The sequence below is a fragment of the Nothobranchius furzeri genome, chromosome 2 (genome assembly GCF_043380555.1).
Source record: "Nothobranchius furzeri strain GRZ-AD chromosome 2, NfurGRZ-RIMD1, whole genome shotgun sequence".
NCBI lineage: Eukaryota > Metazoa > Chordata > Actinopteri > Cyprinodontiformes > Nothobranchiidae > Nothobranchius > Nothobranchius furzeri.
The window spans coordinates 67,774,668-67,789,804 of NC_091742.1; the positions used below are offsets into that span (position 1 = coordinate 67,774,668).

General features: G+C 40.4%; 1 protein-coding gene across 2 annotated transcripts in view; it reads right to left on the bottom strand.

The window, feature by feature from the left end:
* The window catches only part of LOC107377411 (phospholipid-transporting ATPase ABCA1), a 324,049-nt gene that overhangs the window by 86,030 nt on the left and 222,882 nt on the right, over positions 1-15,137 (bottom strand). For both annotated transcript variants that reach the window (XM_054747824.2, XM_015946964.3), the window contains exons 37-38: positions 4,215-4,392; positions 1,054-1,169 (exon numbers count right to left, since the gene is read on the bottom strand). In XM_054747824.2, the coding sequence (XP_054603799.2) occupies positions 1,054-1,169; positions 4,215-4,392 (294 nt within the window). The remainder of the gene's footprint in view (positions 1-1,053; positions 1,170-4,214; positions 4,393-15,137) is intronic.

The window sequence follows — 15,137 nt, forward strand, 5'->3', positions numbered from 1 at the left end:
ATATGAGATAGCAAGGGAAAATCTATAAAACTGTACATCATAACTACTTTTGCATGGCTGCTACATGGTCGATCTTGGATGAATTTAAAGAAAGTTTAAAGAAATAATTTACAATAATTATTTGAAAAAGCGTGGTTTTACTAGTAGGTGTCACTAGTGAGCAGATTTTACTGCTACATACTGGGAATGACACCTGGAAAAATATACAGGGTATTTTTCCTTTATGATTTTTTAATTTATTTTTATTTATTTAACTTTTATTTAACCAGATGAGTCAAATGAGAACTCATTCTCATTTACAACAACGATCTGGCCAAGAGGCAGCAGCAACAGACACACAGTTAGCTTTACACACACACACACACACACACACACACACACACACACACACACACACACACACACAACAACAACAACAACAGAGAGATAAGATGAAAGCAAACAAGCTCAAAATAAGATAAAACTGTTAGACATAAATGACTTATGACTTAACTTCCAAAACTGACAGTTTCATCTGATTTGCATTACTTTTAATCATTTTAAAGAAAACTTGTATCATTTTTAATAATATATGTATTCCAGAGGCAATTGACATGAACCCAGAAGTTGAAGTTGTAATGAACGAATCCCCTATGGTGGTTGCTTCAAGCAAGAAGGCAGTGGCTCAGGAGGTGGAGCGGGTCGTGCAGAAGGTTGCAGGTTTGATAAGAATGCTGCTGTTGTGTCCTTGGGTGAGACACTTAACCCACTTTGTCTGTTAGTGGTCGGAGGGACTAGTGGCGCCTGTCTCGCCTCTGTCAGTGCATTCCAGGGCAGCTGTGGCTACATCATAGCTCATCCCCACCAGCATGTGAATGTGTGTGTGAATGGATGAATGACTGTGTTGTGAAGTGCTTTGGGGGGTTGTAGAACCCTGAGAAGGCGCTATACAAATGCAGGCCATTTACCAATCATTATATTCAGGGGGTTAGGGTCAGGGGACTTTTTGCTACATACTGACATGCAAGTCAAAACCAAATCTAAGGCAAAAAACTAAGGATTTGATTTACTTACCCATATAAAATAAGCAGGAGAATCAAGGCAGGCAGGTTGGGAGGCGAGACATAAGCTTTTTGTTGGAAGGCTAGGAAGATCACAATCACTATGATGCAGGGGATGATGTAGTTACACTGTAAAGGAAACATGTAATTAGCAGGTTTCTGTCAGAACTACGTGTTTGGACATACTAAGGAAGCTGGTCTCTGCTTTTTGACAGACTTTTTCTCTCAAACTAAAAATCTATTTTAAAATCTGCAGTAACTCTTTATTCAGAACGTACAATTAATTTAGAAACAGACATATGTGATTTTCTATCAAGCTCTGCAACCCACTGAACTCAAAGATCATTTTATAATTTTGTATAATTTTAATAAATGAAATAAATATTTGTTGTATTTAAAACATTTTGATCATAAAATGAGAGGAATAAAAAGTCTCAATTCATTAGCTAAATTTAAAGGAACATTAAAGACTTTTTATCACTTTAAGATATTGCTTTCTAACTAGTTTGGTTGATTCTTGAACCAGAAATACGTAGGAGCGCACTCTGCTGACCAGAAACTGCTCTAAATAACAGAACAAGAAGGATTTTGAATCCTGATAGTTAAAGGAAGAGAGTAATGTCTTTGGAGGCAATGCAAAAGAGCAGAAACTAGAGTGAACATCAGCGTGGCCTACACTCATTGGAGGCTGTGGGAAGGTTGTTTATGACTGTTGTAATTCTGTTTTCAACCAGTAGGGGGAGACGCGAAAAATATATTAACTGTAAAATTAAATTTCATAGGTCTCTCCGTGGGAGAGCTCCAAGATCAAAACGTCTTCTACCCAAAAGGATCTGGAAGATCCTCAATATTTTTGGGGAAAGATTCTGTGGACTGGTGAGATAAGAGTGGAACTTTCTGGAAGGTGTGTGTCTCGCAACATCTGAAGTTAAACTAGCATTTTATAAACAGAGAATCACATTGCCTAAAATATTGGTGGTGGCAGTGTGATGGTCTGGGGGTGCTTTGCTGCTTGAGGACCTGACCCACTGTGCAAAGATCTAGTTTGGACGTCCTACAGACGTGGTCTGGACGGATAGACTCAATATCGACATGATCTACACATCCATGCGACGTTGACCTTTTGCAGAGGAACCACTGGTAGAACAATGAATTCTGCTCTCTAGCGTAAAACCCTGAAGGAGAATGTCTGACCTTTGACCTTTCCCCTACTTCACACCGGAAGCATCAGCAGAGCGGAACGGCGGTGGACTTTCACTGCGTGCCAGTACACACCTGGAGAATCTCAGCTGTGGAGCAGCTCCTCTGCCATGCTCCTTGCTGGATTTGCGGAAACACAAGATCCCTCAAGACTCCAAAGGTCACGGTTTGTTTATGCCATCCACCATTAACTCATTCACTGCCATTGATGACAAAAGTCGTCATTTTAAATCCAACCGTTCACTGCCAATGAATACTAAAGTCATCACTTGCATTTTTTTACTGTGTGGGCGTCAGAACGAGCCCCCGCACCGTGAGAAGAAACATTCCAGCTCTGAAGCCGATCTTCATCCGCTTACGTCATATGTCATGTGATCAGGAAGCAAAAAATCCGGGTGTTGAGAGATCGTTTAGGGGCGCTGCTGTAAAAAAAACGAGATGTGCGAACCGGAAAAGCTTTTGCCGGTCACAATTCAACAACGGATTATGAAAGAAAAATAACGCTCAAAACACGTGGATTCTTCCTGATGTAAGAGGTGAGTCTCCTCTTTGTTACGTTAGTTTTGGCGTTGACATCATCCTAGCGCGCAGTCTGTGACTCTTAAAAAAACTGTAAAAAAGCTGAAGAATGCTGGCAGCGAAGTGCTTTTTTGATTGGGAAGCGGCTAGAAGTGAATGAGTTAAACCAAAAAGAAATGAAATCACATTTGACTTAGCTGTTTTGAGTCATATATGATGTTGTTCCTCTCCACTGCAAGGATTAAAGCCATGAAGACACAACGCTGCACTTCTGGAGCGATGCTGGGAGTAAATAAGTCATTAGATTGCATGTATTGATGAAATCTACATAGAAAATTATCAAGGTTTTACACTGAAACGGTCTGATTTTCTGTCTAGTCCTATGTTAACTGTGGAAATTGACGTGTTCCAGAAGAGGCTCGCAGCAAAAAATACAATCTGATCCTATCTTTAGCAGCACGGTGAGCCGCTTCTGGGACATGCCAGAAAATGTCTGTGTTGCAACTGGTTTGAAACATCCCCATAGACTACAATGGATTCTAGTTTGAAGCAATGACGTTCTGCTGCTGTTCCACGACGCTGATGCCTCCAGTGTGAAGTTGCGTTAGACAGGTCTACCAGCCTGAAAAACTTTCCAAAAAGACAATTTTGCAAACAGTGGGTCAAAATTCCTATACAGCAATGACAGAGGATTCTATTCAGAGACTACGAGCTTTGTTCTCTTATTTGGAGTAACACAAAGCCAAAACAAGAAATCTGTAATGGGCCACACACTTTCTCACTGCACTGTTTATAATGTACCACCCATAATAATATCCCACTGATAAAAAAACAAAACAAAAAAAACATGACATTTGTAGCTTCCAGGAAGAGCTTGAGTAACATTCATATAATCTAATGCAGAATTCATGGTGACGCAGCATGTTTCAGGAACAAATCCTTAGATGCATTTGTTTTGCACTCTGACAGCATTTATCCAACAGAATGATGAGTGTCTTGATAGCATTTCTGTACGAAAGAAGCCTGATGAAATGTTTACTTCCAGGATGCCTGAGGGAACCTACCGATAAGCCTGTTGAGCATAACCAGCAGGGGCAGCTGCTGTCGATAATTACGTCTCCGCCAATAACTTTTTTTTTTTCCAGGTAAGCCTTTTCCTGCAGCCAGCAGCAACAAAGCTACATTATCAATTACAGTGGCTGGAGAGGGTTTTTTTTATATTTAGCCTTAGGCGGAAATAAAAATCCTCAGAAATGGAGCATACTGGATAGTAAAACTCAGGGGGGAAATGAGCCTTAAAAACTTCATTTGAGTGGCTCACAGATGCCATCTTACCATGTTTTTCACAGTATTTACCAGTGAATCAAGCAGGTGATAATAGTCTCTAAAATGCACATTTGGAAGAAAATACCCTTTGGGATATGTAAAAAGTCTCCCAATGAATCCAGTACTTACCATGTCCCAGGCAAAGCTGGCCAGCCAGTAGACAGCTGGGTTTACTCCGCTGACAAATTGCAGATGCTTGGCTTTGCTCACCCTCTCCTGGATGAGAAAGAGGACAAAGCTGGCAGGAATGAAGGACATGGCGAAAATAACGCAGATGGACACCACCACGTCAGTAGAGGTCGTGGCCCTGCGATTCAAGAGATAACACAACAAACATAAGGGTGACCGAAGAGGTGACTGTGTACCAGGGCGGGGAAAGGAGGAACATCCGCATTCAGCATGTTTAAAATGTGTCCATCATGTGTAATAGAAGGTGTTTCCGCAGTGCTATCGAAATTCCTAATGTGATTCTCACACATATGGCAATAAAACCCTTCTGATTCTGATTCATTTAGTTTGTTTTAGATCGGTTGGATGCAGTGGTGGAGCATTACGAAAAACAAATAACTGTTTATTGCACTACTGATCTGTGTCTGCACTTGAGTAATTTTCCTGAGGCCTATGTTTTACTTCATCATAATTTATAAAATGTTTCAAAAGTAAAAGTCCTTCGATTTGTATTTTGTCAAACCCCCACTAATGGTCCTCTTTTCAATTCTGTACTGCAGTTCCAAAAGGTAATGTGTTAAATGTCAGTTGAATTCTTTTACTTTTTACCTTTAAATTAGGGATGCACAGATATATATGGTATCAGTGCTGATACTGGTACCAGTATCAGTATCAATAAAAGTTAACCGATAGCAGGAACCGATACAATGCAGTTGCTTGAAAATGGCTTCAGTGCAACTTGTCATTTCTGTTCACCTAACATTTTAGTCTTGTGATGATTTCTATTCATATATTTTACTTTTTATCTACCTCACATTCTTTTCCTGTTGAATGCAGAGAAGAAAATAAAACCTGTATTCCAAATCATAGCATTCTTTTGTGTGGTAGAAGTATTGGTATCGGTAATCGGTACCGGCGAGTACTCAGACCCAAGTATCGGTATCGTATCGGTTTGGGAAAAAGTGGATATCGCTGCATCCCTACTTTAAATACATTAGTAAATGCATGCTTTAGCACTTTTACATCAGTCAAATAATTCTTGCATACCTTAACTTATATTTAGTACCCTTTATCTCTACTTTTGTTTAGTGAAAAAAGCAAGTACTTTCTCCACCTTTGGTTGAATATGAATATCAATACATACAGCCTATTACTGGTACTACATTAAAAACAGAAACGTTTCCAATTAAAACACTCACTGGCTTTGATGGACCTGATAGGAATAACGTGATCTATTGACAATGAGAAAAATGCACTTTGAGTGTTCTTGGATCTAAAAACAAGCATTTGTTACTGTCAACCACAATATATTACTAAAGCTCTTTTTGCAAGACACTCCGTGCTGGTAAATCAGCGTAATATTACAGAAATGTTGTATAAAAGCGCCATGGCGGCATGACGTTGTGCAGATGACACAAACATTCTTTGCTCTGGTGTGGACTTGCAACAGATTCTGGGGATGATTACTAAAAAAATCCATTAAATAAAACAATTGTTTGAAATAATTAAGCTATCTTTGAATTTAGATAAAACAATGTATGTTATTTGGAAAACATACAAAACATAGTAGCAAATGTAACACTTGGTATGGTTAACGTATAATGTGTTAGAGAAATTAAACATCTTGGGGTAGTGGTGGACCATAGAATTAGCTGGAAACCACTAATTAAATATGCTAGGGCAGGGGTCCTCAATTATAATGGTCCGAGGGCCACTCACAAAACGGACCCAGAAGCTAGAGGGCCGGATGGGGTGCTGCTGCTGCTGCTGCTGTTTGGACCGCTGGCTGTAATGCACTTAACACACAAGCTTGCAATATAAAGCAGGACAACACATTCTCCCCTCCAGCTCGGCTGTGTGACTGCACTAACCCGTCCTGTGTGACCCTCACCATGTAGCCCTCATGTCCATGCTGTTTCTGGAGGAGCAGATAGGAGACAAGATCTCCTGTAGACTTTTTTTTTTATTTCAGCAAGTAAGCAGAAGAATTCCTCTTAATTTCACTGACCTTCACTCAACTGATATTACTCTCATAAATCTCTATTTATGCAGTCCTTGTCCTTCAGTCTGTTTGCTCAAATTACTTAGACTAAAACACATTTCCGTTCTTAACCCCCATTTCTCCTAACTTCAGTCCAGTTGCATAATTAGCATATTAAATCAGTTGTCCTGTGTGGCTGCATGAATGCATTTATTATCCACAAACAGGCACAATTAGAATGCATAAATATGAAATCGTTTACACCAACTTGGTTCCAACCCACATTCCTGCCGGTTTCAAGGGCTGCGGGGAGGTAATGTAGGGGGCAAAGCTATGAATGATCGAACTCCGTGTGCTTGAAGGTGGTTAATTGCTGTGAAAAGAGGACAAGCAATCTGCTAATTAACTAATAATGGAAGAACAAGAAAGATGAACAGTGGGAGTAAAGCTGCACAGAAAGTGTTGCTCTCCTTTAGGCATTTATTTGATTGCTTTGGGCTGCAGCGGACGCTTTAAATATCAAATCAGAGACTTGGTGGACAGCGTTTAGATACATTTTTGTCTCATAAGATGATGCACAGGAAATATAGAAACTATTTTTGTGCTGTTAAGAATAGATTAGAAATCGTTTTGCAACTTTGTTACACAAAAATGTTGCTCTTATTTTTGTGCTGCACAGAAATGATTACTTTGACAATCAGATCAGGTGTTAAATTAAGCAGAGCTGTAGAACAAGGTTTGCCACTTGCCCAAAAATAGATTTTGTACATTATAAGAATAAGTATTTAAGGCTTTTCAATGACAGAATTCTTCCAAAGTTGTCATTTCTGAAGATGGAAAAAGTGGCGTATTCTGGCATTGATGCAAATGAAGTAAGGACCAGGGGGACCTCTCACTGGACACAATTGTGGTTCACACCAAACTGTATTTAAATGGTTATTTATACTTCACGACTGTGCCTCAACAAATGATTTCCTGTTTACTTTTTTATTTTATAAATATTCAGAGGGTGTCCCAATCTCTGCTCAAGTACTGAAACGAGGTCCAGACTGAGGATTGAGTTACTAATATTGGACTGATGGTTCTCTACAGAGAATTAGCATGTTCTCTCTAAACATGCATGAGCTTTCTTCAGGAATTCCAATCATCCCAAATACATGCATGCTAGGTGGATTGGTGACTCTTTTGCCAGCTCTACACTGCAGGCATCAGTGGTGCGGAACAGTAGCGCGACGGTTTAAATGTGCTTCGTGGCGCGTCAATTCACACCGGGGGAGTCTCAGCCACAGAGCGACATCCCCGCCCTCTTCTTTGTTGGATTTAATAGGTCACAAATTCCCTCAAGAATTCAAAGGTCACGGTTTGTTTATGACATCCACCATTATTCCCAAGAGAAGACGAAAGAAACCACGTTTAATGTCGTTATTTGATGTAATTTATAATGTTGTTCCTCTCCACTGCCAGGATTCAAGCCATGAAAAACACACCATTGCACTTCTCGAAAAATACTGGTAGTAAATAAGCTGTCGGCTCACACGTATAGACGGAATCTACATAGATAAGAAATAATCTTATTTTTAAAACTTAAATTTTCACTGATAAAGTGTGTGATTTCCCATCTATGTCAATAGCAGAAATTGATGCATCCCAGAAGCCTCTCGTAGCAAAACAAGAACCCAATCCTATCTTTAGCGGTGCGGCAAGCTGATTCTGGGATGCACCTGAAAAGTTCTGCACTGTGGCTGGTTTGGATTCCATTTGAAGCAGCGACGTTCCGCTGCCGTACTGCGTTGTTGATGCCTCCATTGTGGGCTTGGCTTAAACTGTCCGTTGAAGAGAGTGAGTGTGTGAATGGTTGTTTGTCTGTGTGGCCTGTAATGGAAATCCCAGGCTTTCCCCTGCGTCTTGCCTGATGACTGCTGGAGTTGGGCGCCAGCTCATCTCTACCCTACTGGTACTGCATAGATATAATGACAATCTGCTCCAGATCTCCAATGCTGACCTACTTTCTATGGTTTTACATCAGCCCTGATGTCATGCAGCACCAACTCTCAGCTAGGTCAGAACCATTTTCATTAGGAGTAGTAAGTGGACTCAAGGACCCAACAATAATCTAGTAAGTACTGTACTTAGGCTCGACTCAGATATTTTGCTGAGTTCAGATTTGTTGAGCAGTCATTCACAAGGCAATCACCATCATACTTCAGCATGAACAGCCTACGACCCTGAAGTGACCCACATATGCAGGTGTGACATTGATTCAAATAGATGCTACACATGTGTAGCAGTTCTAAAGTTGTTCAATCACCACTGACACATGATTATGACCAAGTGATGAAGGAAAAATGGTTTAATCCGTTGTTTATATGTGATCTTGTTGCTGCCCACCCCCTTGAGTACAGAATTGTAACGTCTGTCATGTGTCGCTGACAGAAAAGCCTGATGAAATGGGGCATGACCATTCAGACTGTGGTCACTTTGAAAAACATCAGGAATGTTTCCAATTTAGGACCACATATGAAAATTACCTTAATGTTGTTCAGGCTGTCATAAAAATACTAAATAATTTACTTCAATATAATAATAAGTCAAATTAGCAGTGGAATTACTCAGGCTGTTGTCTCAGAATGGGTGTTTTTGATTACCAATCATGTAGTTAAAACAAGACAGTGCATTGCATAAACAGCATTTAAATTGTTGTTTTCAAGAGTTGCCAGCACTTTAAATCAGTAACTGTTAATTATAAATCATAAATCCCCATTCATAGTAGTGTTTAAAAAAAACACCAAGCTGAAATCAAATAAATGTGTTCACGACCAACAAATGTTGTTTTATAAATATAACTGTGACATTTAGATGCCTGTTTGCATACATAAAACAAACTCTGTGATCTGTAAGTCTAAAATTTCCCCTTTCCAAGTGTTTCTCTGCAGAAACTCACACACAATTATGTTTAAAACTATAAATGGATGTTTGGTGTTTAGTCTGCATGTCTGTGATTTAAAACAAATGAAAGCAAAACAATACAAGAATAAGACCGGCTGTATCTATAAATGACTTGGATTGGTATCAGACACATCAAACTAATACATCTAATGTTCATAGGTCCTACATTGTTTTTAGCGCTATAAAGGTATACCTTTGGTTGATGTTTGACAAACCTCAGTATTGAACATTACGTTCTTTAAAGGGACTATAAGGAGTTTGACATTTTTATGCTCTCGATTGCCCCCTCAAGCCTAATTTGTAACTGCAGCTTCAACAGTAAGCTTGCGCATGAGACCCGGAGACTGCAGGTTGACGCCTGCGCCGTCTGTAGTAGAAGTGTGAATCTGCAGCAGCAGCAGCAGGCGTAAATCGACGGTCTGCTTTTTGAAAAAGAAAAAGTTATTGAGGGGGTCGAAAAGTCGTTAGGAACAGCAACAAAGTCACTGAGTTGGCAACACTGTCTCTTACTCTGCGGCTAAGCTACATATAGCAAACGCTATAGGCTATGCCTGAGCGTGAACGTGTATTATGTCATCACGCATTACGCTGCCATTGGAAGGCACTGGGGAAGCAGGCTCTTTTTCTGTGATTTTACTGGAATACAGAGGTAATCACAGTAAAAATGCTAGCGATCATTCTACAGGACCAGTGCATCGCAGGAGAATGTAAGAGGAAAAAATGTTAAATTTCTTTACATGAATTGGTTGTTAAACTTCCTTATAGTCCCTTTAATGTTATATTTCAGCACACAATCAGGGAGAAATGGAAGGGTAATCTAAAACCAAATAATTTCATAAACCATAGATTTAATTATGATTCAGAATGTGCAATTGATGAAAAGTTCTTTGTCTAGATCTTTGAATACATCATACAGGTTTCTGTCAAGGTTCGTCATAGCCCTCTACAATTAGTTCACTGTAAACACAAAAATAAGAAACGAGGCTGATTATTTGGCCAGATAGCTCCTTGGGTGGTATTTTCCATTTTTTAACCATTAGATATCAGCCATGTCTGTGTACTTGATTGATTATTTAGAAAAAAAAAATTGGTTAACACAACCAAATACGTCTAATTCCTGGTAATTAAACGACTATTTAGAGTAGAAAAATGTTTCATCCATTCATCCATCCAAGTAAAAAATATAGCATTAGCTATTAACTGCTTTGGTAACTAAACCTCTGCATAGGCCACAGAAAAAGCCTTACATATTGATGTGTACAATAAAACCAACATATTTAAAACTCAAACAGTGTATATAAATATAATCTGATATGCAACAAACCATCATGAGAATCCATGAGTGGTTTTGTTTCTGTCCTCCATCTAAACATCAATTATTCATCACAAGGTCTTCACATCTTAACAGAACTGATCTCTTTATATGTTAAATGTTCTCATTTGACTGCAGTTTATGATGTTTTACTCCTCTAGGTGTAAAGACAACACCATGATTAAAACCTTTTCTGTAAAATGGGCTGGTAGGACTTGTGGTGGCACACATTTGATCCACTGTTCATATAAAAAGGTGTGTACATGAAACTTTGAACATTGTGCTTAGTCAGGTGCTAACCTCTGCCTTTTTTCCGCTTCTCTTCCATGAAACCAGCCTACTATTTCAACATGACAGAATGTCCAACCTAATCTGGAAATCATAGCTCTTAAATTATGTCACATTCTGCACCAAGAGGCAACAAAGAGAAAAGACGTGTGCTGAATCTACGGCAGGCAGAATGTTGTAATTATCTCCAGGTCTGGTGCTTTGTCCCTCCCTAACTCAAAGCTGTCTTCAGCATTTGGTCACTATCTAAATACCAGACTGAGTAGGGTGTGGGAGTATGGAATAAAACTGGTGTCAATGGTCCTTCAGTGGCCAGTTTGTTGTCTGGAGGTGTAATAAAGGTGTAGGGTATTAATGTGTTATACATAAATGCATCCCAATCAACCTACTGTTCAAATTGATATTTTGGACTACAGGAAGGTACTATGATAATAGGGTCAGCCATTGCCATCGACGCTCACTTCTCCTTAGGATTGTCAATTTACCCGATTCCTTTGACGACTTATAAGTCCGATTCATGAGTGACATTATTATTGACATTCTGGACAATGTCATCATTCAGTGGTCTTTGGTTCAGTAAAGCTGCATGGTGTACTGATTGACAAAGAAGCCCATGACCACTGTGAGTAGCACTGCATGACACTTAATGGGCTAGTATTTGTTTTGCGCTTGTGTTTTGGCACATACCGATTTGCTGAACACTAATAAGAAGATGGCATTTTTCTACATGAGATGCTTGCAGGGTTTGTCCCAAATGACCATATTTACCATGTACATTGCTTATGTGGAACTGGAATTTCCAAGGCACAATACAAATATGAGATCCCCTGCCACTGGCCTTTTGAGAGCACTGGATATCTAGTTTTCTTTTGAGGCATCACTGGTCTTATTGTTGACTTGACAACAGATTTTCGTTTCTGGAACTCAATGCCTTACCATTTCTGATTGTTCTCTATCACAAAGAGACGTTAAGATTTGAAAATACTGTATTGACCCGAATATTGGACAAGGTTATTTCAATGAAAATAACGTGAGGTCGTCTTTCAAACGGGGTCCAAGCATTCACACATACTGATAATTGACCGGGGTCATTACATGCCCGTAACAGCAGAGGGTGCCAGGCTGCATGTTCTCAACGGGAGAAAAAAATAGAGATGAGAGGTTCAGAACAGAGTGGACCGAAAGTGGGGCAAGTTAACAAGCTACCGAGGCAGAGCTATGATGCAAATTTTAAGATGATGGTGGACAATTCAGCAGAGGCGTTAAACATGGCATGCATTGATACTTTGGATGGCAGTGAGGATGACATTCAATGGGAGGAGCCAGCAGGTGTAGCGATCTGATGGTACACCAGACCGCAGCAGCATGAGGGTGAGTGAGTACAGTCGTCTGTGAACAAATGCCTCATTTGACATTTGATTTCACATTTGAGCAAAGTTCTGATAGTTTGCATCAAAATAGTATTTTTGCTCAGTATTCTCAAATGTTCAATAAGATTGTTAAAAAAAAGATTTTTTTTTTTTGTCTTTTCCTGGAGATTAGTCTTATAATCGGGGTCGTCCTATATTCTAGTCAATACAGTAATCTTGTCTGAACAAGTGCCCTACCCGCACAAGTTGATCTTTTTTTAAGTGGGCTTATGTCATTACTCCTGTAGTGTTCCAGAATAGCAGATTTAGGTGATATACATTAGATGGAACTGGTCCAGTTGATTAGTATGACAATGATGGTGTTTCCAAGCTTTATTCTCATTAGAAAGTTTTATGGGCTCGACACACAAGAGGTGACATCACCTCTCCTCCATTCATTTTCAATGAGGCATGCACGGCAAAGCGATAATCACGGGTCTCTCTCCTACTGAGCGAAATGCAAAAAACGTGCATGTGAAATTTCTTGCTCGGGCACATGTCGTGCACAGGCAACCCAGCAACGCAATCCCTGAAATTTAAAATATTTTCAACTTTTCATCGCTGTCGCTCAGACGAGGACCAATCAACAGAGGTTTCTTTCACTGACCAATGAGCGGACAGGATGGTCCGTACATCTCCGAGCAAACATGGAGAAGTTGATACTTGTTGTGATGGATTTCCCAGAACTGTACAATATTTCTACTGAAGAATATAGAAATATTCACAAAAAGGCCGGGGCATGGGACATTGTTGGTACCAGAATTAACACATCAGGTAAGTGTGTTTTTTAATATAGTAAAATCAGAAGTAGGATTTCACATAACTCTAGCAGCACCTTGTGAAACATCATATCTACCACTTTTTTAAAACTCTGAATCGCTTAAATAACCTTAATTCCCTCCAACATGACACAGCAAATCAAAACAACGGAAGATTCGATTTCGCCATGGAACAGAACGCATCGCCGCTGGCCTCTGCCGCGAGTCGCCTCCCATGTGTCAGGTAATAAAAGCGACAGCGACGAATTTCGCTTATCGCGGTCGTTTGTCGCCTCCCGTGTGTCGAGCCCATTAGGGGTACAGTGGTCATGTGGTCTTTTTAGGACCAAAACCTACCATGGCAGCAAAACAAAGAAACTACCTTTAGGTCATCTTAACCAACAAATATATCTTGGTCTAGGTGAATGTAGCCTGATTTTGACTAAACCATAATCTCTTTGTGATGCTGACTGTAAGATCATAATAGTTTGTCACTCTTTCAAATTAAATCACAAGGACCTGTGGGTTCTACTCTGTATGCAGCTTGAGAGAAAACCCGTTATTACAGTGAGCAAGACTCTGTCTTGGTTTTTGTTGATGTGGACTGAATATGCTGCTTTTTAAAAGCAGATCAAAACACCTCTTCTGCATTTCTTGAAGGCCCTGTAGAGCACTGCTAAAGACACTATGGAAACAACGCCTTGAAGAAGAAGAAGAAGAAGAAGAAGAAGAAGAAGAAGAAGAAGAAGAAGAAAATATCATTTCTATAGCACCTCTCAAAATAAAAATCACGAGGCGCTTCACAAAAACAAAGAAATGTAAAAATATAAAAAAGCATTTAGAAAATATTTTAAAATATATTCAAAATGAGCAAAAATAGACAATTGTGATTTAAAAAATGTTAAGAAAGAGAGGGAGTGAATAGGAAAGAGGGAAATCAGTGGATCCTGAGGAAGGTGGAATAGGTGGGGAGAGCAGAATAAAGAGAGAGTGGTGAAGAAGGTCATACAAAAGCCAGCTTGAACAAGTGAGTTTTCAGCTGTTTTTTAAAGGAGTTCACTGAGTCCACTGATCTCCGGCTCAGGGGGAGAGAGTTCCAGAGTCTGGGGCCACAGCAGCAAATGATCTGTCACCTTTGGTCTTTAGCCTGGTGCATTGCACAACCAGTAGGCTTTGATCACTGGACCTCAGGGACCTGCTGGGGGTGTAGGGACTAAGAAGATCACCAATGCAGGATGGTGCTTGTCCATGTAAGGCCCTTTAGACCAGAACCAGGGTGTGCTTGGAGGACTTGGTCAGAAGCCGAGCACAGGCATTCTGAACCACCTGTAGACGGTTCAGGGAGGTTCTGCTCAGACACGTGAAAAGAGAGTTACAGTAGTCTAAGCGTGAGGAGATGAAGGTGTGGATAACTGTCTCAAGTTCAGAGCGAGACAGAATGGGACTCAGCTTAGCAATGTTCCTGAGATGGAAGAAGGAAGAACCAACAAGAGAACTGACATGAGAATCCAGGGTGAGAGCTGGGTCAAAGGTCACTCCAAGATTCCTGACAGAAGGTTTGGTGTGAGAAGCAAGTTGACCAAGAGAGTCTCTGACTTTGGGAACCAGCTTGTCTGGGGCACAGATGAGGATCTTAGTCTTATCTTCATTCAGCTGTAGAAAGCTCCCAGCCATCCAGGTTTTAATAGAGTCTAAGCAGGTGTGTAACAGCTGCTTCTTAGACATCTCATGGGGCTTAAAGGAGATGTACAGTTGGATGTCATCTGCATAAAGATGGTATGAGATTCCTTTGAAGGAGCTCAGGATGTGCTGAAGAGGAAGCAGATAGAGGAGGAAGAGCAGAGGCCCCAGCACAGAACCTTGTGGGACACCATGGGTAAGGGAGGTGGTGGAGGACCTAAACTTGGAGACGGCCACAGAAAAGGAGCGCTCAGAGAGATAAGAGGAGAACCACTCCAGAGCAGAACCTGATAGGCCTACCCAGTCTCTCAGCCTCTCCAGTAGCAGGTGATGGTCAACAGTGTCAAAGGCTGCAGTCAGGTCCAGCAGGACCAGAACAGAACAGTCCCCTACATCACTGTGAGTCAGAAGGTCGTTAGAGACCCTAAGAAGATCTGTTTCAGTGGAATGAGCTCTACGAAAACCTGACTGGAAGCTATCATAGATGTTATGTTCATCAAGAGCAGCTGT